Source organism: Herpailurus yagouaroundi, unplaced genomic scaffold (genome assembly GCF_014898765.1).
Source record: "Herpailurus yagouaroundi ecotype Mexico unplaced genomic scaffold, PumYag 28, whole genome shotgun sequence".
Taxonomy (NCBI): Eukaryota; Metazoa; Chordata; class Mammalia; order Carnivora; family Felidae; genus Herpailurus; species Herpailurus yagouaroundi.
In genome coordinates this window covers 82,848,932-82,871,895 of record NW_024412376.1, presented here as the reverse complement: position 1 = coordinate 82,871,895, position 22,964 = coordinate 82,848,932, and the positions used below count along the sequence as shown (strand labels likewise).

At 36.1% G+C, this 22,964-nt stretch overlaps 1 protein-coding gene across 1 annotated transcript in view; it reads left to right on the top strand.

The window, feature by feature from the left end:
• Positions 1–5,460: 5,460 nt before the first annotated feature.
• The window catches only part of BANK1 (B cell scaffold protein with ankyrin repeats 1), a 315,691-nt gene continuing 298,187 nt past the window's right edge, over positions 5,461–22,964 (top strand). Inside the window, exon 1 of the mRNA XM_040477430.1 lies at positions 5,461–5,607. Within this exon, the coding sequence (XP_040333364.1) occupies positions 5,538–5,607 (70 nt within the window). The 5' untranslated portion in view covers positions 5,461–5,537. The remainder of the gene's footprint in view (positions 5,608–22,964) is intronic.

Genomic DNA, 22,964 nt, shown 5'->3' with positions numbered 1-22,964 from the left:
TTGTCAAATACCTTTTCTGCATCTATTGAGGTGATCATGTGATTTTATCCTTTATTTTGTTAATGTTGTTATCATGTTGATTAATTTGTGAATATTGAACCATCCTTGCACCCTGGAATAAATCCTACTTGATTGCAGTGAATGATCTTTTTAACATATTATTGATTTCAGCTTGCTAATATTTTATTGAGGATGTTTGCATCTATGTTCATCAGTGATACTGGCCTGAAATTTCCTCTTTTTTTTTTTTTTTTTTTTTGTAGTATCTATGGTTTAATTATCAGGTTAAAACTGGCCTCATAGAAGGAATTTGTAAGCTTTCCTCCCTCTTCTGCTTTTTAGAATAGTTTGATAAGGATAGATATTAACTCTCCTTTAAATGTTTGGTAGAATTCACCTATGAAGCCATTTGGTCCTGGACTTTTGTTTTTTGAGAGTTTTTAAATTATCAATTCAATTTTGTTATGAGTAATTAGTCTGTTTAGATTTTTTATTTCTTCCTGAATCAGTCTTGAAAGATTATATGTTTCTAGGAATTTATCCATTTCTTCTAGGTTGTCCAATTTGTTGGCATAATTTTTCATAGTGATCTCATACTTTTTAAAATATTTAGTCTCATTTACTTGTTTCTCATTTTAATTTTATTTATTTGAGTCCTTTTTCTCTCCATCTTGATGAGTCTATCTAAAGGTGTATAAATTTTGTTTACCTTTTCAAAGAACCAGGTCTTAGTTTCACTGAGCTTTTCTGTTGTTTTAGTCTCTATTTCCTTTATTTCCCCTCTTTTCTTTATTATTTCCTTTCTTCTACTAACTTTCAGCTTTGTTTTTCTTTTTCTAGTTCCTTTAGATGTAATGTTATATTGTTTAAGATTTGTCTTATTTCTTGAGGTACGTAGGCCTGTAATGCTTTAAAATTTCCTCTTAGAATTGCTTTTGATACATCCTGAAGATTTTGAACCATTGTGTTTCCATGTTGTTTCCAGGTATCTTTTTAATTTTCTCTTTAATTTATTTGTTGACCCATTTGTTGTTTAGTAGCATGTTGCTTAGCTTCCACATATTTATGTTTTTTCCAGTTTTTTTCTTGTAATTGATTTCCTAGTTTCATACCATTGTTATTAAAAAAGATGCATAATATGATTTCAATATTCTTAACTTTATTGAGAATTATTTTGTGGCATAACATGTGATCTGTCCTGGAAAATGTTCCCTGTGCAGTTGAAACAAATGTATACTCTGCTATGAGTATTCTTTAATATATGTTTATTTATAAGAATATAAATTTTATTTTATTAATGAATTTCCCCACTCAATGTATCACCACAACTTGGTACATTAGTTTCCTATTGCTGCTATAACAAGTTACCACAAGCTTAGTGGGTTAAAATAACACAAATTTATTCATACAGTTTGGAAGTCAGAAGTTCAAAAACAGTCTTACTTGGGTAAAAGTCGAGTTTTGGCAGGGCTGGTTCCTTCCGAAGGCTCTGCAGGGGAAACCATTTCCTTGCCTTTTCCATCTTCCGGAGGCTGCCTTTTTTGTTTGTTTGTGTCTCCTTCCTCATATTCAAAGCTCATTACTCCAATCTCTGTGTCCTCACTACGTCTCTTCTCTGACTTTTCTGCCTCCATTTTATAAGTACCCTTGTGATTATATTGGGCCCACCTGCATAGTCCAGGATGCTCTTCCCATCTCAAGATCCTTAACTCAGCCCCATCTTCTTTGTAATGCAAGGTAATATATACACAGGTCCTGGGGATTAAAATGTGGGAATCTTTAGGGAAACCATTACACAGTTAGATTAGTATTAAATAATTAAGTTAAATGTGAGGAAAGATAAGAAAATGAGGAAAGTCTTTCAGTAACAACAAAAAAGAATTATTGCTAAGAGATTCCTTCGAAACTTCCGAGTGTTTCATCTTGTTTTGAGCTAGCAAGCGAGAAGTGTAATAACACCCTATGAAAATAACATATAATTCTAAAGATCTGAATGTGTTCTTCAAAAGGAAAACTGTCCACTTAATATATATAGCCATGAAGAAGCAAAATACAACTTCACTTTTACAGGTTGCTGCTTTCGGAACAAGCAAGTAAGCAAGCAAACAAACAAAAAACAGTTTTGTTTTTTAAAAGTATCCAGAATCTAAAAGCAGAAATGAAGCCAACAGCATTAGCAAAAGCACCCAGTCTGCAAAGGGTACAAGGAATCAGCCATGGCAAGTGCAACAGGGCAACAGCGAATAGGCTGAGCTGTCCATTTATTGTAACATAGAGTCAGCATGAGGCTCTTATAATCTCCACCAAGTGAGGTAATGATACTGAGGCCATCAGTAAGCTGCTAGGGAAAGAATACAAGGGAAGAAGTCAATGGATCCAAGAGTTTGATATATGAGAAACAAGAAACCAACTGTGGCTAGCATTTTTTGTTATTCTGTAACACAGGTAAAATCAAAAATCTGTGATTACATGCTGCTGGTGGCATCCTGCCTGAAAAAGCAGCTCAGTGTGAGAATTACTAAGTGCCTCTTGCCTGAGAACAAAAGTGAAGCAAGAGATAACCCAGTATTTCAGACAGTATCACTTCCTTAAGGGAGAAAGCACAGGAAAGTAAAGTCAACTCTGACTAAAGATGTTCTGGACACTAAGAAACAAGACGAAATGAGTGAAAACATTTCTAAAATATCTTTTCCTAGATGCATGAGGAGTTAGAATACATGTGAGATTTAGGCCACAGCATCTGCGTGTGTCTGTGATCTCTACACATTTTCCTATCTTTGTGAAAACAGTGTCTAATATCCTCAACAAATAGTGCCAATATTATAATGAATTATGAGTGCAGTTCATGCCTATTCTTAAAGATGTAGATGTTTATTTCTGTGACACTGTTTTTGCAGGAAAACAGATGCACCTTTTCGATACAAATATAGGTATAACCTTGCCTATGATGTCCATGTAATCTTTAGCAATGACTTTACATCACCTTAAAAGGAAGGGGAGGGTTGTAATTAAGAGGGCAAGCTATAGAATCAGATCTAGAATTGAATTCCATCTCTGTTACGTAAAACTTTTTTTTTAAGTTTGTTTATTTTGAGAGAGACAGAGACAGCACAAGTGGGGGAGAGGCAGGGAGAGAGCGAGAGAAAGAGAATCCCAAGCAAGTTCTGCACTGCCAGTGCAGAGCCTCATGAGGGACTTGAACCCATGAGATCATGACCTAAGCCAAATCCAAGAGTGACTGAGCCACCCAGGTGCCCCTGTTGCTTAAAACTTTTAAAATCCAGATTCCTCATTTGTAAACTATGGTTAAAGCCACATTGCTTTAAGAACCAAAGGACATGAACATTCTGAAATACTTACATAGCGGTTGGCACGTAGAACACAAAACAAAACAGGGTAGCTGTTAACAGCAACAGTAATGAAGCACAAGAATAAACAAGTAAAGAAACTAAACGTTACCTCATAACTTTTGAATAAGAGTTATATTCCCATTCAAGTACCTAAAACAAAAACAAAGCTGGGATAATTTTTGAGCTTTAGTGGAGGGTTTTTAAATATTTTCTAACACAAAGTCTTATTAAATAAAGTGGTTTGAAAAAAATCAGCCCAAAATTTTAAGCACATTTTTGCTTTCATTTTTTCATTTACCAGGATTATGTTGATGTAAATTGTCCAAATGAGCGTCTGAAAATGTACTTAATTATCCTGTGTATTTTAAATCTTATTCTATGTATATTAGAAGGACGGTGTCATAAAATTACATAGCTGGCAAAGACTTGAAGGTAATTATTTCCATTTCTTCATTTAACTATGATGGTACAAGGCTCAGAAATATTCAGAATTGTCCTCGTTGCCCAGATAGCAAGGTGGAGAGTCAAAATGGCAATGACAGCCTTCTCACTTCCAGTCCAGGGCTTTCCCCACATGAGGTTGCTCCACACAGAGGACATATACAATGTGCTATCTGAGACTATCCTTATTAATAAATCTTTGTGTGCGGGGAGGGAGTGAGCATTGGGTATTTCTATGGAATAAACTGAAATGCCTTTGAAGATTTGTTGGACACTTAATTGGGGAGCATAAGGTGTAATTCTCATGTCTCTTCCTCCTCAAAGTCATCGTTGAAGTATCTTTTGTGAAGAGTGAATATATTTTTACATAAACACACACATACACATATATGTAAGATATGTATATATAATACACACACACACACACACACACACACACACACACACGCAAATGTATCAGTTAGGACCCTGTCTCCACAGTGGCTTGTTTAAAAAAGACTTACACATTAGTTAGAATTGAATTCTGAAAATATTTAGCAAGGGTTTGTATGTTCCCTGCAAACCAAACCCTCTGTCTTTATTGTACTGAGCTCTCTTAGTAAACAGGTATTTATAGAAGGCTATACACTTAACTTGTCAATATGATAAATTAGATAGTCTCTTGTTATGTTAGTTCCAATAAAGAAAGTCAACTTAAAGTTAATAACGACATTAAAGGAACTACCAGAAAGTAGAGAAATGTACATGACAGTTTTCAAAATTGCTGACATTTCACATATTTCTCTAAGTTTTCTTCATTGTGGTATAAACTACAAAAACTAATCGAGTTATGTGGAAAACGTTAACATTTTGGATACTTTGATATTTATGGTATTCCTAAAAAAGACTGTATGAGATAAATAGTGGCTACACAGCTCTCCCTTTTAGATTTCTTTTCTAAAAAAGAGGGAGAGGAACATTTAAACCATGAACTATTACCAAATCTTCAATTTGATCTTCAAAAATATTTTCAATTTCAAAAAGTAAATTACTAAGTTAGAGAACCTTGAGAGAAGAAGGGACATTTATATTAAGGATCTGGGCGAAGTCTGAGTATTTCTCAGTCTTCGAAGCAAGTGAAGTTAAACCCTTACTTGGAGAATCTATTTCAATCCACGTCTTATTTTTTTACCAGTTCTGACTTGGAGCAGGAGAGGGAAATAAATTTTATACGGTTTTAAAAATCACTTTGCAATTTATGAATCTAGCCTACATAGTATGAGCAAAATGAATATATAAAAAAAATCAACTGTGTATCTGCATCTACATCTTTATATCTTTATTTCTATAACCAGATCCATATATCTGTATCTATCGCTCCCCTTTGCCAGCAAGTGTCTACATCTGGTATCCCTATTTCTTCCCGGAAGTGGGGACAAACTGGAAGACCTAGAATGGGACAAAAGCTGGAGTCACAGGTATCGCAGCTCTAAGATCTCCGGAGTGAACAGGCCCAGAGAGTGTTAGGAGAAACAGAGCAGCCTAAAAAGCAGGCAAGCCCAAGCCCCTGGGCAGTTTCACTTCCTCAGGGCGCCCTCGCAAGGCCTCGTGGTGACCCTGTGGCCTGAGCCCACGGGCTGCGTTTCCGGGCCCTGCGGCCAGACCCGCCCGCGGTGGGCTGACGAAGGGGGGCGTCTAGAGACGATCTCGCCGAGAATCTCGGGCAGCAGAGTCCTGCCCGCAGGCTGCCTGGCTTCAGCCGCCGCGATGCTGCCTGCAGCGTCGGGCCGGGCGGGCGGGAGCCGGGAGCGGGCCCCCTGCAGCCCAGCGCCCCCAGGTGGGTGTTCGCGCGTGCGGGCGGCGGGAGGGCGAGGCCGGCCGCGCGGCTCCAGGGCTCGGCGGAGACTGCGCGCGCACCCTTCGGCGATCATTGCGCTCGGGCTGCTGACGCCCGCGCGCGTAGGGAACTGGGGCACCGGAGCTGCCCCTTTCTTCCCGCCGCGTCTGCCGCTCGGCTGGCGACCGGGCTCCAACTGTAATGGGGGTGGGGGGGCCGGGGGGGGGGGGGGGCTCTGGAGGGGCGGTCTGTCCGGGATGAAGTGGGAGCGCCTCTCGTTCGTCCCGTCAAAGTCCGCAACTTCGGAGTGCCTGGAACTTTCCAGAGCGCGTGGGACAGGGCCCTCTAGTTTCTCCAGGCACCTTGGAATGGGTTTTAAAGTTAAGCGCGTGTTTTAAAGTTCTGCGTCATCCTAAAAATTGTGTCAACATTTTTTTTTTTTTTTGCAAAACCGCTTGTCCGGTTTACCTGCCCAGCCTTTCAGAATCCAACCCGGTAAATTTCTGGGATGGGCTGGGATCCGTTTAGCGGACGGATTACTCTGGGTAGAGACCCCTCACTCCGCAGATTTTGCTACCTTGGTCAAAGGAGAAGCAGTCAATGTGGTTGAATACATAAATGGATGTTAAGGCAGTTGTACTCAGTTCTTTTTGAGTGTTTTAAATGGATTTGTGAACTAATGATTATAAAGTGTCCAGTTTTGAAATAAAAAAAGGCTTCACTTGGGTATTAAGATTACTGGAGTTGTTCACAGTGAGAAATGCAACAAGAAAATCTGAAAATAGTAATTAGCCGAATAGAATTCTTCATAGCTTCCTAGCATTTTTAAAGGTCATGCTGCTTCTCTTGGATAGTGTGCCTGTTTGACAAATACATTTTAAAAGACTGCGTTTCTTAAAATGGGAAGCATGTTTGTGACGATTTAAATGAGAAGAAAAAAATTAGAGCCCACGATATCTTGATGTGCTAACATTTATGATTTCAGCTTAACAATTTAGTTAAATAGAATGGGCTACGATTTGTTCAAACTTCATGATTGAACGGTTTAGCCAGAAAATGACTTTTATTCCCCTCGATAGTCAGGTAATACTTTGAGGGACTTGCTATTGTGAATACTGCTAGAGTGATGCGACCCAGTATTTAGTTCTGATTATTCCTGTGCCTCCTGTGTGATTTCCGCCATCTCCTTTGCTCCTTCCCAAGGTGGTATTTATCACTTGCTTCATTTACCTCCTTTGGCCAAGGTAATTACATTTTTTTCTTATAAGGAGCTGACTTTTGGTATTAACCCATGCCTATTCCTAGGCATGAGTTGTCTTCCACGAGTAGTTCTGATTAATTCTTCTCATATATGGAGAGCTTTTTTGTGTGTCCTTTCTGTCTGCTTTGGACAAATGTTACCACAGCATGGTAGATTTTAGCTTAATGGGGCACGTTGTGGTGAAATTAGTTCACTGCTTCATTTTAGAGAAGAGAAAGCTGAGACCCAAGTAGTGATTTTCCCATGGTCACATAGCTAATTATTATTTGAAGATCATCTATTCATCACTTCGCCAACAACCTTTTATCCCCCTACAAAAGTTGTGTAGTTATATGAGTATAAAATGGTAAACACTGTGAGTATCCAACTTGTCTTTTAATGGAAGCAGGAAGGATATGATACCCAGTACTAAAACAATGTAAAAATAGGCATAGTGGATGAAAATTCCATTTAGAAATGTATTTTTCTGGTTTATGTTTAACTAGATACTGGCCACCAATGTCCAAATGAGAAATTCTTTCTTTGCTTTATTCCAAACCTAGTGATTTTAGAAACAAATTTAACTACTACCTTCAATAAGGACTGTTTCTTTATTAAAGCACAGACTGTTCCCCACCCCGTAGTTTTTGTGTATTTTTTATTAATATTATTTGATGCCTTTTATGAAGGGAGTTAAATAAATAATTAGCTTAAAAACAAATCATCTGGGGCGCCTCTGTCAGTAAAATGTCAGACTTCGGCTCAGGTCAAGATCTCAAGGCTCCTGGGTTTGAGCCCCGTCGGGCTCTGTGCTGACAGCTCTGAGCCTGGAGTGTGCTTTGGATTCTGTGTCTCCCTGGGTCGCCTCCCCTCCCCTGTGCACTTGTGCTCTCTCTCTCTCTCCCCCCCCCCCTCAAAAGTAAACAGTAAAAAATTTTTAAAAAACCCAGCAGGCATCTACCGTGATTCACCGTGTGCTCGATGCTTATGTATAACTTGTGAGAGACACAGTTTATCTGGGTCTCTCTCTCTGTCATGAAGTTCTTGAAGATTTGAAGCTTTTTATTCTGTCTTCAGTCTTCTAACATAGCAAATAACCTTGAATTCTCCTTCCAAGAAAATACCTTGGTTCTTGTTGTGGCAACGGGTGAAACTTGCCTTCTTCAGACCAGCTGGAAATGTTCAGATAAGGTTGCTTTTGCTGAGATTTTAAAAGAGAGGTAGCTCTGTTAGGGCGTTTTCATTTTAACAGGAATAATCCTGTACTATCTAATGCTTAGGGTTCCAGACTTAAACAGCAGTGTATGTGGTGTGTGCTTGGAGAATCAGGGGGAACTTTTTCACCACATCTATCTGAACACATTGTAGGTGATCATGCCCTACTTTTGAAGGCCTATGGACTCCGATTGCCTCACATCAGTCCAGCTTTATTGATTATTTGCTGTTCAATCTTAGACATATAACTAAATCTGTTATTACCTCAGTTTATCCATTTAAAAAGCAAAAGTGGAGACAATAATAATCCTTATTCAAAAGAGTCTTTTTGAGGATTGGAAGAGGAAATACACGCGAAGTGATTTTCAGGGTGCCAGAGCAAATAGTAATTGCTTAGTACATGTTAGCTATTATTTTAATTCTTGGGTCATTGGTCAATAGTGTAATATTTACATATAAAAGATAGAGTTTTTTTGGAGAAAACAAACTCTGTTTATGGAGAAAATAAAATAAAATTGGGGGAAAACTTGAATGAAGCCATCAAGTTCCCACGTGAAACAAATTAGGGCATATGGCTTCCTGTAGAAAGATAGTGCTATATCCTTGGGGAAATATTGTGGGTAATAGTTGTGAGGAGAAAAAAAAAACCCCACAGTGAGAAGAACTAAGGATAGAGTGATTAAAAGGGCATTAGACTAGGGCATTTACAGGAAAGAATAAAATGGGAATGATTAAGACAAATTGAGAGCATGTTTTATTTACCCATATCACAGTACCAGTTATGATCTAGTTAAAAAATACAAATATATGTGAAAAAGTAAGCACCAAACTGAAAATTATGGGATCATTCATTGAATTATAACAAGATGGAGAATCTACCCAAATATTTACTGCTTGGTTAAAAAAAATCCAATGTAAAGAATATCATTCCTGCCAAATATAAGTCACACGTTTTAAGAATTTAAATAGCTGTTACCTGATTACCTAAGTTACAGTTGCTATTTTATTACTTTATATATTATGTAATATCATACAGTAATTTTAGAGACAGCTATGAAATAAGAATAGGAAGGGCAAACATTCCAGAAGTTATTATTTAAAAATAAGCTGTTATATGGCCTTGTAATTCTTTCCTATTCTAAATATAAAGAATAGTATCCAAGTTTCACTGCAGACATTGAAATAGTCCGGGTGGTAAAAATACCAAATATTATATGGAATTATACCCCCTTTGTATTTATTTTTCACTCAGATAAAAAGAATGATTTTTTTTTAGACATTTACCACTGAATAGAAATGTCTTTGTTGTTTTCAAGTGCTCCTCACTGAAATAATCCAGAAAGACCACTTTCCTTTATAATCCTAAGAAGTGATTTATCAATGCCTTACGTATGGTCTTTTACAAGATTTCCTTTGTATCCAATTAATTAAAATAAGTTATGTTTTATCATACTCTGTCATCTTTTCCTTTCTTTTAAGCTCTTCTGCTTTTCTGTATTAGTAATTCCCATGCTTCATTTTTTATGTGTTCTGCTTTATAAAGAAGACATACTAAAAAAGTACAAGAATAATTTCTGACTTGGAATTTCATTTGCCATGTGCCTCATTTTGGGGTTATGATCCATGCTGAAGACTAAGCATCATCCTTTGATTAGGATCAATATTTTCACTCTTTTTTTTTTGTTGTTGTTCTAATATAGCCATAGAAAGGATCATGCCTAACTGTCAGAAAAATAACATAGTGTCAAGACCACTTGAAGTTTTGGCCTTCTTTTAATAGCTGCCACTAATTGTGTTACTACTTTGAATTCATATGATATGGATGTCACATTACCTTGATAGGTGAGAGCATCAAATTAGCACCTACTCTGAACAAGAAGTTATATGGTTCAGTATAATTATATGAAAATATTTAATAATTCATTGTGTTATTTCATTTCCTACAAGAACTTGTCTAAACTATTAAAGTTGTAACTTCCAAGTCATCATATCTTTTTAGGAAGAGTTTAGAGAGCAGAGAAATACATCAAAGATGTGGGAAAGAAACATACCACATCAAAGTGGTATGATTCTGTAAAATCATGTCACTAGAATGACAACTTGTAGAGTATTTCTTGTGACTGTGCAAAATCCCTAAGGATTACACATTTTCCTCATTGGTTGATCACATTTTATTTAGATTTAATAGACTGATTAAAAGTTTCAGGAGACAACTGCATTTTTAGTACAATTAGTGAACTACTGCATCACTAATGAGAAAGTCAGTGAGATAAAATTGAGGCAAAATTCTACCTTTATTTCAGTTAATGAGATAATTTCCTTAATTCTCTCCTCACTTGTCAATAAAAGTTTAAAACTTTCACTACTCCAGGCACTTATCTATAGACTGAGAACCATCCTTTATCATGTCCTATCCATCCGTGCTCGTGTTAAATGGGTAAAACCGTGGGTCATTCAGATTCCTGGAAATAGTCACTTGGGTCAAGTATAGGCATTTAAGAGGCAGCTTGCTGCCTTTGCTTACTGGCCAGTGATGTGTGTTGTCTGCTTTTACAGATTTGTTGGACTCAACAAAGCCTTTCTTTCCTTTCAAACAAGAGATAATAAGACTGTTGTCAGTGGAAGGGGGAAGGATAATGTTTAATGACACACAATAGAGGATGACAGCCAGTTGACTCTTGTCCCCGATGGATCATTAGCAAGATGAATGGAGAGAATTAAGGAGGACTGAAAGAGGGAGTAGTCTTAGTTTCTGACTTTCCGTTTCCAGGCCACCTGCACTTGTTTTTCTGATCTGGTCTCCATAAGATGACTGTGGTATCTTTACACTCATATTCTTTTTAGGTAAGGTAGTTTGAATGAGTTTCTCTTTTTTTGGAGGAAAAAAATACATGTGGGGCTAGAATACCTGCATTTCTCAAATACTGTCTCTTTTGTTTCCATAAGCTTCTTCCCTTTTAGAGAGTTATTGTTAAGATGATGTCTATTCTGCATCTTTCATCGCAAGTTAAACAATCTGTGAATTAGGTCTTTTATGCACTGAGAATAGGATGCCTTCTAAATCTAGTGGTTCTCCTGATAAGAATATTTGGAGTTATCTCACTTGATTACTGAAATTGAAGAAAATCCATGCAGTTATTTTTGTCTCTAAACTTAAAGCCCCTGGAGTTGGTGAGGAAATAATTCACTCAAAGGTTAATATTCTAAGAGTTAAGCACGATTAAGAAGTTTAGAATTTTGAATTATATAGTTATAAAATTGTATTATCATAAAATTACAATAGTGTTTTTTAATAGTTTTAATAGGATGTTTTTACTTCCTTAAAAATTGATAGCATATTACTTCTAGCAGATTTTAAAAATGTATTTAAATCAAGGCCTACAGAGAGAATGCTTATGACATTTAATCTTAGTCAAGGAGAAAGAGGAGGTATAAAAGTAGCATAATTTACTAGCTAGTATCGCAGTCCCTCTGGGGGATTAAGTTTTTGAAACTTAAAGCCAGCTGAGAAATCAACATTTATTAAATGAACCATACTCTTCCCAGTAAACTGAAATACAGTTGATGCTTAAGCAACAGGAATTTGAACTGTAAGGGTCCACTTATACATGTTTTTTGTTTTTTAATAAATACAGGATAATACTGTAAGTGTATTTTCTCTTCTGCATGATTTTGTTGATATTTTCTTGTCTCTAGCTTATTTTATTGTAAGAATATAGTATATAATACATACAACATATAAAATTTGTGTTAATAGACTATTTATGCTATTGAAAAGGCCTCCAGTCAATAGTAGGCTATTGGTAATTAAGTTTTGGGGGAATCACAAGTTATAGGAGGGTTTTTGACTGCATAAGGGGTTGATGCCTCTAACACCCACATTGTTCAAGTGTCACCTATTCCATTTTTGCCATACCACAAAGTCTCATGTATCCTGGAATCTGCATTCTGAATTGTCTATTCTGTTCCACTCATGTATTTATTTCCAAGCCAATATCTGCTAAGGAAAGTTCTCCTGAGGGATCTTCTTTATTTGATTTTATTTTTTAATTTCTTTTAATGTTTAATTTTGAAAGAAAGAGAGAGAGAGAGAGACAGAGCATGAGTGGGGGAGGGGCAGAGAGAGAGGGAGACACAGAATCCGAAGCAGGCTCCAGGCTCTGAGCTGTCAGCACAGAGCCCAACACGGGGCTCAAACTCATGAACTGTGACATCATGACCTGAGCCAAAGTTGGACATTTAACCTACTGAGCCACCCAGGGTGCCCCCTGAGGGATCTTCTTTTCCATAATTTTCTTATTTAAGAAATCCCATAAATTTCTTATTTATTATTAGTTTTTCATTACTTACATTAAGAGGTTATTTTATCTACTGTTCCCCCTTCCATGAAACAATTGGAATATTGTGTAACACTTGATTTGGAGACATTTAATGAAAGCAATCTAGCCATTTTAGGCAGAAAGAACTTTGATATAGGAAATTAGCTTTTACATATTTGGTGTAAAGGATTTGGGAGCGATCTCTAGTCTGGACCACCAGGAATAATCTTCCTAACTAGGCTATGGGAACCAGTATTCCTAAGTGGCCAGGGGCATCTGCTGTTTTATAACCTGGGGAATCAGGAAGAACGAGCTATTGGCACCTGAAAGAGACTGGTGCCAGGATCCCAAGAATTTCTGGCTCATGAGCCATCTCCTATTTGCTGGATCTGCACCAATAAAAATAGATGCCTTTCATTGCACTGGAATTGTATTATATTTATATACTTATTTGGGGAGAATCAACTTTAAATGCTATTAAATCTTCTATTGGATTAATTTGAGTAGAAAATTCTGTGTATAAAAGGTCCTAGGTTTCAGAAGAAATATATAGTAACTTGGTTTATTTAAACCACATGACGAAGTTGGAAACTTTCCACTCACTCATGTTATAACCACATGAAAGTTGAACTTTCCTGTTGTGGTTCTATGAGTAAATGTAACATGTAACAAGTAAATGAGTAAATGTAACAAGAGTTTGCTTTCTATATTTAAAATGTCTTTGCAGGTAAATGAATTTTCTCACAAAATTTATTCTTTGAATCATTAATTGTGACCTTTGCATTAATATTATAGGAAGGAAAATATCTAATGTTTTATTAGTTTTAAACAGTATAAGATGTTACAATGAAAAAAAAGCATGCACAACCTTTTTAAAGGAATTTTGTTAATGTTTTATTTATTTTTGACAGAGAGACAAGAGTGTGAACGGCAGAGAGGCAGTGAGAAAGGGAAACACAGAATCCAAAGCAGGCTCCAGGCTCTGAGCTGTCAGTACAGAGCCAGACTGGGGGCTTGAACTCACGAACACGAGATCATGACCTGAGCTGAAGTAGGAAGCTTAATTGACTGAGCCACCCAGGTGCCCCTTAAAAGAAATTTAAGATAGATCTTTGGATATACATATAGAATTGCAGTTTAAATATATCAAGATTTTTATTGTGTTACAGAGCAGTCACCTATTCTCCTAATCTCTCACCTGTTTTCCTATACATTTTTCCAATTTAACACCGTAAATATATTTTAAAGATAACTAAATATGTCTATGTTTGTGGATTAATTCTCTATATCAATATCTGTAACTATTCATATCAACTCAAATATGGAAACTGTCACTTATTGTGTGATTTTAAACAAATTACTCATCTAAAATCCAATTTCTTGGGGAACCTGAGTGGCTGGCTCAGTCAGTTAAGCTGTGGACTCTTGATTTCAGCTCATGTCATGATCTTATGGTTTGTGAGATCGAGCCCCACTTAGAGCTCCACGCTGAGAGTGCACAGAGCTTGCTTCTGATTCTCTCTCCCTCTCTGTCTGCTCCTCCCCCACTCATGCTTACTCTCTCTCCAAATAAATAACTTAAAAAAATTCTAAAATCCAATTTATTTATATCTGAGATAAGAAACATATCTATTTTTGATATAATTGAATGTAGTTCTGTCTGAAAAATGCCTGGAGCATTTATAGCAGGCGCTTAGCAAACGGCATATATTAATACCTTCAGTATTCAAATTTCACTTTTATTAGATGGAATGTGTTTACATGATTCCTTGTCTGTATTTCTGGTGTCACATATGAATCTCAAGATTGAGAGCTTCATGTAAATGTCCTTTTTTGTTCTCCTGTTTAACCTTTCTAATTGTTCTATTAAACACAATAATATCTCAAACACGTTTCTCTGGTTATTCTCTACAGATTGAACTGGATGAAACCTATGGTCTGCCAGGAAAACAAATTATGTAATTTTATATGTGAAACTGTGTTTTGTCTTCAGGGAAACTAGTTAATGGGTAAAGAACAGTTTTCTCCCATTTTGAGAATTCAGTTTTTAAAATAATTAATGTTTATTTATTTTTGAAAGTGAGAGAAAGAGAGAGAGAGAGAGAGAGAGAGAGACAAAGCGCAAGCAAGGGAGGGGCAGAGAGAGAGGGAGACACAGAATCTGAAGCAGCTAGGCTCCGAGCTGTCAACACAGAGCCCGATGTGGAGCTCGAACTCATGAACCATGAGATCATGACCTGAGCCAAAGTTGGGCGCTTAACCGACTGAGCCGCCAGGCGCCCCAAGAATTTTACATCATATTCTTTTAAAATAAAAATGTGATTAATTTTCATTTATTTATTCTTGAAGATTTAGCCTACAACTATAAAGTATATTATCATACATCCTCTCTGCCCCTCCCTGCAAAGAAGAAAACCAACACACACACAAAAACTGGATAATAGCGGATTCAAAGTCTCTTAGCTTTTGGGATGAAGGCATTTCTAATACCATACAAGTAAAAATAACAGTTGATTTAGTTATATAAGTAAAGATTTAGTGATATCTTCAGAATTGCTTGAATTATGTCTAAGCAATTTACTCCTAATAGAGTATAAATGTATATAATGTCTCACTTAGATCTTTCAGGGTCCAAAGAATAATAGGAAGGTTCTCCTAAGCAAATTTCTGGTTGAGAGTAACCTATGGGTAATTAGAAAGCACGTGTAATTATAGAAAGAAAGGGAGAGCTTTTCTATTTCGTTTGTGAGGACCAGTCTGCTGTGAAGTTAGCTATTAACACATATTTCATTCCTGCTTCTGCTTAGGAGAATATAGAAGATTCATTAAAAAGTATGTTCATATTTCATTTTATTACGTTAAAATATTTTATTGCTTTATGACTCCTTAGAACAATTTTCTCAATTGGTACATATAAAAACCTAGGCTCCTCATTCTTTAGGTAATTCTGTTACAAGACCTCTCTGTACTCATGATGAAAAGAGGAAAGAACATTTGGTAATACTTGCAGCATAGTAGGTGCTCTGTGATTGATAATTGTCATGCCCGTTGCTAGGTGAAAATGGTGGGCCACGTGGGAGATTATGAAGGGTGATTCATAATTTCTCTTACCTGATGGCCAATACCTGGAAAACCTGAGCTCATGCTTCCAGGGCTTTCTTTTTTTAGTACTGTGCTGTTCAATCTGTATTGTGTACCATATGTGTTCCTTGGAGAAAGTGTTCTGTGAAATAAGTTTTGAATGTGCATAGTGGGACATTCTGATAAATTTCTGCAACTATGTATCTTCAGTTTTCTCTAATCCAATATTTCACGAACATATTTAACCATGGAATGCATTGTCATCTGAACACTGGTAGAGAAAGAGGGTTTTTTGCACCACGTTTTCATCCCTGTTAAATGGCAAGTAGTTCTTGAGAGGATGGTTCTTTCAAGCCCGAGATCGGTAACACTGCTTTTTGTGCGATTTCCTCAGCTCTTGGGCCTGGCCATCTTTTGAATGAGAGGGAGGTGGACATATAATAAGAATAGAAACAGAGGACGGTATACAGTAGGGAAAATGGCATTGACAGGTTGAGTAAGACACACACAATATGCCTGTTTCTTTAATTCCCTTATGATTAATTCTAACTATTCAAATGAGAGCTTTGATTATGAGATGTGTTAGAGAAAATAGGAATAAAATCAGAAGGGGATTATCTGTTGGGGAAAGTAAAGTAGGAATGAAATGAAACTGGGAACATGTGTAAGGCATTCTAAATATAAGAATATTTTGGACTGTGTGTGTTCACGCAGTTGGTATTTCAATAGCATGTATGCATCTCAACTGATTTTGCAGGTATTTTCATTTGTCAGACTATGTAAACCTGCCACTGTGTGAATAATCATGTAAGCTATGTAAGTGACCTCACATTGTTCAAAAATTGGCATATTATTCATCAGAATATTCCAAAAATAATATCAATTTGACTACTTGGATGTAACCAGGTTGTTTCCATGTTAGAAATGTGTGTCAGTGAAACACACGTTTGAAGCAAGCATATAGGTTATTAGAAGTCACCCAAATAAATTATTGCTGAAATATTTTCCTAATGGAAAAAACAGTAACTGATACAAATGCAAATAATTTAAACTGACAATTTTATGTCTTGGAGACTGGCTAACAGTTCAGGTAAGCAACACTACTATGACAGTGACTTTTATTATTCTGATAGATCCGGATGCTCTTGAAAGGAAGGCGTAGCCTCTGGCATCCATTCAGCAGAGGTAAGCGCATTAAGAGATGTTTGCTGATTAGCTAGTAGCACAGGAGTGACAGTAAAGTAGCCAGTTAAATTTATGAAAAAAAGGATAAATGAAGTCGTTGCCATTTCTGAATGCCCTATTGCTGGGGTGTAAATCTAGCCTCAGATAATAACAACCCTGGCTTTGGCTTTCTTTTTCAAATTGGTTTGCAGAAGAGCTTTCTTTGATTATGACAAAAAGTATTAAAAATTCACAAAACCTGTCACACAAAGATAATTTAGGGCATTTTCCAATATTAAATTAACTTTTAATCTGATAACAAGTAGTTTAGTTATTTTTACTAAAATGTCTATAACCTTTTAATATAACTTAGCGTATTAAAAAATCTTCTGGGGCAAGTAGAAAAACTATGATTAGGGTAGAAAAGTGAATGAAATTTAATACCCTCCATTTGTATCTGGAAGATGAAATAATTTTATTATCCTTTTTCTAGAATAATACATACACGTAATTGAAAATATGTAGAGTGACTAAAAAATAGGAAAAAACACAGTGTATATACTTCTACTTTTTATTTTTCTATGTTTACTTTTAACAGTTTTACTTGTTCAGCTTTCTAGTGGTAATATATTTACTATTTGTGTATGCACTTTAAAGTCACATTTGCTTGGCTATTTGGTGACCTGTCATTTATAAATATTTCAATTTTGCTCTCCATATAAATTATTGCACAATGTTTAAAACAAAAGGAGAATCCACAGTGATTTTTTTGGATAAAGAATAGATCATTATCCATACAAGAATATTATTAATCTAAAGAAAGACTAAACAGTTTTTAATAATATAGGAAATATTTTTCCATTGCACTGGATTTGAAGCCAAAAAAGCACATGACCACCTAATGGCTCTGTCACTAATGAACGCTGTGATCGCTGTGATGCCCAGGAGACATTATGTATATTGATGATCATATTAATTATTTATGAGAATGATTGGCTCATAATAGTAGTTCAATTAGTATCTATTATTTTAAGAGAATAACACTGCAGAAATTAAAATTGCTTTCTCTTGGGACACCTGGGTGGCTCAGTCAGTTAAGTGTTCAACTTAGGCTCAGGTCATGATCTCACAGTTCGTGAGTTCGAGCCCCATGCGGGGCTCTGTGCTGACAGCTCAGAACCTGGAGCCTGCTTTGGATTCTGTCTCCCACTCTCTCTGCCCCTCCCCCACTCACACTCTTGCTCTCTCTCTCTCTCCCAAAAATAAATAAACATTAACAAAATTAAAATTGCTTTCTCTGGGCATTTAGGATTGAGGATATTTGTCAAGAAAGAGTGGACTAATGCCTTCATTATCTTATGCCAGATTAATTATCCTTCATCATTCACTCTTCAAACATGTATTCCTGATCTGTGCTGGGCTCAAGAAATACATAAAAAGGTAGCTCCAGCCTTCAGGGACTGTATTTAAGTGAGATAGGTATGGAAAAGCTGAATGGCACTATTTCTTTTTATCTTCACTCTAAGTCAACATCAGATGACTCAGAAACCTTCAGCCTCTGAGATCTCAATAATTTAATCATGAGAACTAGTTAGCAGGGTGAGCTACAGCTAAGAGTGTTTACTGTGACTATTGGGGGTGATTCCTGATGCGTAACTTCTGTTCCAGAAAGTCACTACTCATTTCAGAATGCAGTCATGAGTACAGTCCCTTGGGACAGAGTTTTGCAAATTTCAGTCATTCTCACAAAACCTTCCTCAAATTTTTGGCTACAGTACTCTCTTGTTTAAGAAAAAAAAATTCTTTAAACTAACTTTTTTTTTTCAGCTTTCATATGTTTTAAAGGAACATTTATATCAGTACCATAAATGAAAAAATCATTACCCTTTGCCATAAAGAGAAGGTGACCATACAAATAAACAGACTGAAAGTAAAGTAGTCTTGAAACAATTTTAAGTAAGGGCAGGCTCTGGACACACAGGTCAACCTCTATTTGATAGTATTGGAGTTCATGAAGTTACAAGAGCTCCAATCTGAGACGCTGTCCTTGACCGAGTCAGGATTAAAGAAGTATTCTAAAGGGAAGGACTTCCTCGCTCCATGATTCCCTGCTACTGTGTCTCTGGGAATTGGGGTCCCACCCACTGGCAAATGCTGTCCTCCAAAGACCAATTTCAACTTACAAAAAAGTGTTGAAATGAAGTTTTAATCAACACTTACAGGTGTCAGGAATGACGATAAATCCTCTATACAGTTTATCTCATTTAATTCTCACAATAACTGATTTTGTAGGTGCTATTATCTGTATGTTTCATGGGGGAAATCTAAGCTCAGAGAGGTTAATTATTTGCTTGAAGCTGGCTGAATTTGGATTCCAAGACAGCCTGACTCCAAAGCCTGGCTTACTAGCCACTCTATAACTCTCTAAAATGAACTCATTTTATTCTCACACAACTGCATGTGTACACCCATTTTAGAAAAGCATCCTCCCATGTGGACATTTCCATTTTTATAGTCAGTGAAGTAAGCATGTATATAGAAAGCCATTTTGGTAGAAAATAAGCAACTAATGTTACCATTAGTAGGTCAACATGGAAACATTTTTTGCAAGGGATAAAATAGACACAACTGTTTCTAACTAACAGTTGTAAACATTTAGAAAGTTTTGCAGCTCTCAAGGTCCTTGGAGGTGAGTGAAATAATAGGAAGTAAAATATCTACAACATAATGCTAGAAAAACAGTCTTTAATGAAGGCCATTAGGATATTTAAAATCATCAAGGCTATAATACAGATGTGATTAAAATATATTGAAAATGCCTGCCATAAAGAGTACTCTAAAGATGCAAGGCTAATAATTTGTATCTGCCTAATGCTTTGCATCCTCAAAGGAATTTTCAACCCCCTCCTAATTGACTCTTAGAAAATTCTTCTAATGTATCATTTACTTTGACTCAAGGAGAAATCTAAACAATGATCATTTAAACTATTTAATCAGTGTTATCCTGCAAATATTCTGTGAGGAGAGGCAGAAGGTATACTTGTACGTATATCTGTTTTACTTCAGAAGATTTTAAGAAAGGGAGAAAGGAAGTAGAGCTGAAAGTAGTATTCTGTTGTTTGGTAGATGGAATAAAGCCTCCCCAAAGGTGTCTACATCCTAATCACCGGAGCTCTGAATATGCTAAGTTACATGGAAAACAGAAATTAAGGTTGTAGATGGAAATAAGATTGTTAAACAGTTTACTTTGGGATGGGGAGATTATCATGGATTATCCAGGGAGCCCAAATGTAATCCCAAAGACCCTTACAAGTGAAAGAGAGAGGTTGTGTGTGTGGGGGGGGGGGGGGGTATCAGACACGTGACAACATGAGAAGGACTCAGCCCAATTTTGCTGGCTTGAACATGGAGGAATGGAGCCATTAACCAGGAGCTGTGGATGGCTTCTAGGGACTGGAAAATGCTAGTAAGTGGATTCTTTCTTAAGGCCTTCAGAGGAACAAAGTCCTTCCGATGTCTTGATTTGGGCCTCATGAGACCAGTTTCAGACTTCTAACCTTTTCTACTGTCAGATAATTAATTTGTGTTGCTTTATGCCACTAAGTTTGTGGTAATTTTATACGGCAGCAACAGGAAATGAATGCAGATTTTTAAACACATGTGGACACCACAAGGACAAAGAATAGCATGAATACCACAGTTAGGGCTGTATCCATCAGATGTTCATACACCATCAGTCCAGATAAAACCCTGGATATAACCATGAGGAAGTAAGCTTTTATAAAGTCTAAAGAGCATATCAATATTACCCTTAGGTTGTCATCTTTGGCGAGATTTATACTTATTCATTGTTGAAACATCTCTCTGGAATTCGCTGTTGTTTCTACAGTGAAATACAAAAGAAAGTCCCGTTATCTTTTGTTCACATTTGGTGTTTTTACCAGTTTAATAATCCTTATCATTAATGCTACTGGCTGCTGCTGCTATTACAGTTCTTACTAGGACAGAGATGTGAGCTTCAGCAAGGTATTTACTTTCTCGGTGCCTCAGGCACCGTAAGTGCAAAATGGGATAAGAAGAGCGCTTGTTCATGGGGTGGTTATGAGGTTAAAAGAAGTTAATTCTCATGAAACACCAGAACAGCCATCGGCACATTTTAGGTACTAGCTACATTTAGGTAGCCTTTGTTAGAATGACCATCATCATTGTCATACTCACTGCTACACTTATCAATGACTGCTGGATGCCAGGATGTAGTCTGACATACAGGCTTCAGATTTTGTCTCTCGGAATTAGGGATCAGTATCTTGATTTTTTCAGGTTAAGAAACTGAAACAGCTTAACCATACTGAGGAGTGAAAACTGTTGTCAAATATTTGGCTAAACTTCTGGGCTTTGTGCAAGATGCCGTATCTGCCTCCATTACATCTGTCCCGACCCCTCAAAGGGCAAAAGTGCTCTGAGAGACAACTGATTTAGATGTGCACTCCTTACAAAAGGTCACTAATATTATCTTATGATCCCACTTAGTTTAACATCCGAACATGAACCAGTTCTAATCTTGGTAGGGAATTATTTTGAGACTGTTTTCTCCTAATGATAAAAAGTTGGTTGGAGCCAGGCTGGTTAGCCATGCATAGAACCATATGGGATAATTTTTAAGGATATTTTCTTAAAAACGTGATATATGTGCATTATAAAACATTGAAAAATAGAGAATAGGGATAAAATTATAATATACCAGTTTTCCCCTCAAAGATAAGTGTTGATAATATGCATCTTGAATCATTTGAGTGTGTGTGTGCGTACATAAAAAAGCTCACATTGTTTATATGGTTTTGTAATATTCAGTGTGATTTGCACATTCATTCATGATACATTTTCAATTCTTTATGTCAAAAGAGACATTTTGTAGAATTTAAATCTTTTAAATTTGTAAACCATTACATTCTGCATTTTGTGAGACCGAAAGATTTATTGATACTTTATTTCCAAGATAATACTTTTACAGTAACCCTAGGATAAATAAAGATTCTTCAACTACAGATCTTAATGCAATATTATAATAAACTACCTTGTGCTAAGGTAATTTCCAAAAATCTATTTCTTTTTTTATTATATGTAAGTTCCTTCAAGGGCAGGAATTGTGCTTCATAATCTTTATATCTCTTAAAGTCTGAACAATTGTTTTGGATAATGAACATTAAATGGTTATTTAGTAAATATATGAAAATATATAAATGATTAGGGAATTGATATTGAGGTATTTTTGTCATCATTATGATACTTTTGGATGATTATGGTAAATTATCCTGCTAAATTTCAGAATGCTTGATCTGAAAATCCAAGCAATGAATGAGACTGTAAAAGGTTAGAATGGTTTAAATAGGTGGTGGGGATTAAGGAGCTCACTCGTGGTAATACACAGCAGGTGATGTATGGAATTGCTGAATCACTTGAAACTAATATATATAACACTGCATGTTAACTAACTTGAATTAAAATATTTAAAAAAAGAAATTAAAGCAAAGGTAATGTTAGAGCAGTGAAGATCCGGATAAAGAAGGTTAGGGATGATTATCTGTTAAATCTGATTAATCTGGAAGTATCAATAATTTCCAGTGAATGAGCTGGTATCCTTCATCTCTGTATTTTTAAATCTGTTGCTGATTTTCAACTTTCCTACAGTTGTAAACTACGTTAAAATATAAGAATTCCTCAAGTTCAAGCTGCAAGATTTTTAATTACTAATAGTATCTTATTTTTACACACTCAAAAAATCTATAGGGGAAAATTCATCATTTGGATAGCTCTTCTCTACACTGTGTTTAAATGTAAGTAATTAAGCCATCTGACTCAATAAATAAAATGGATTACTAAAGTTAAGAATAAATTTAAAACATTTATTTTCATATATTCTTGATAGCTCTATCTTTAAAACTTTATATGGTGTAAAGCTTCTCCTTATACATTTTAATAGGAGAGAAGAAATATAGAAAATGTAAAAAAATTCTTTCTGGTTCTTCATATTCTAAAATCATATTTCTTTGTCTGAAACTTTACATTTTTAAAGAATTCATGCATAGATTTTATTATACATTTCCAAATGTCAAATATTAATGAAAATAGCCCTATCAGGAATTCCCTGTGCTTCGTTATTTTAGTTCAGAATAGAGTTCAGTATTTAATCTGGTGCAAAATATCAGCCATGGGTAAAGTAACTGAACATTAATTTTTGTAACTTTGGCTTTTGTAACCAGATTAGTGCCTGACTTCTGGGCTGTTAATTTTCCTAATACGGCACCTAGACTATGGTAATTAATAATAGTAAAACAATT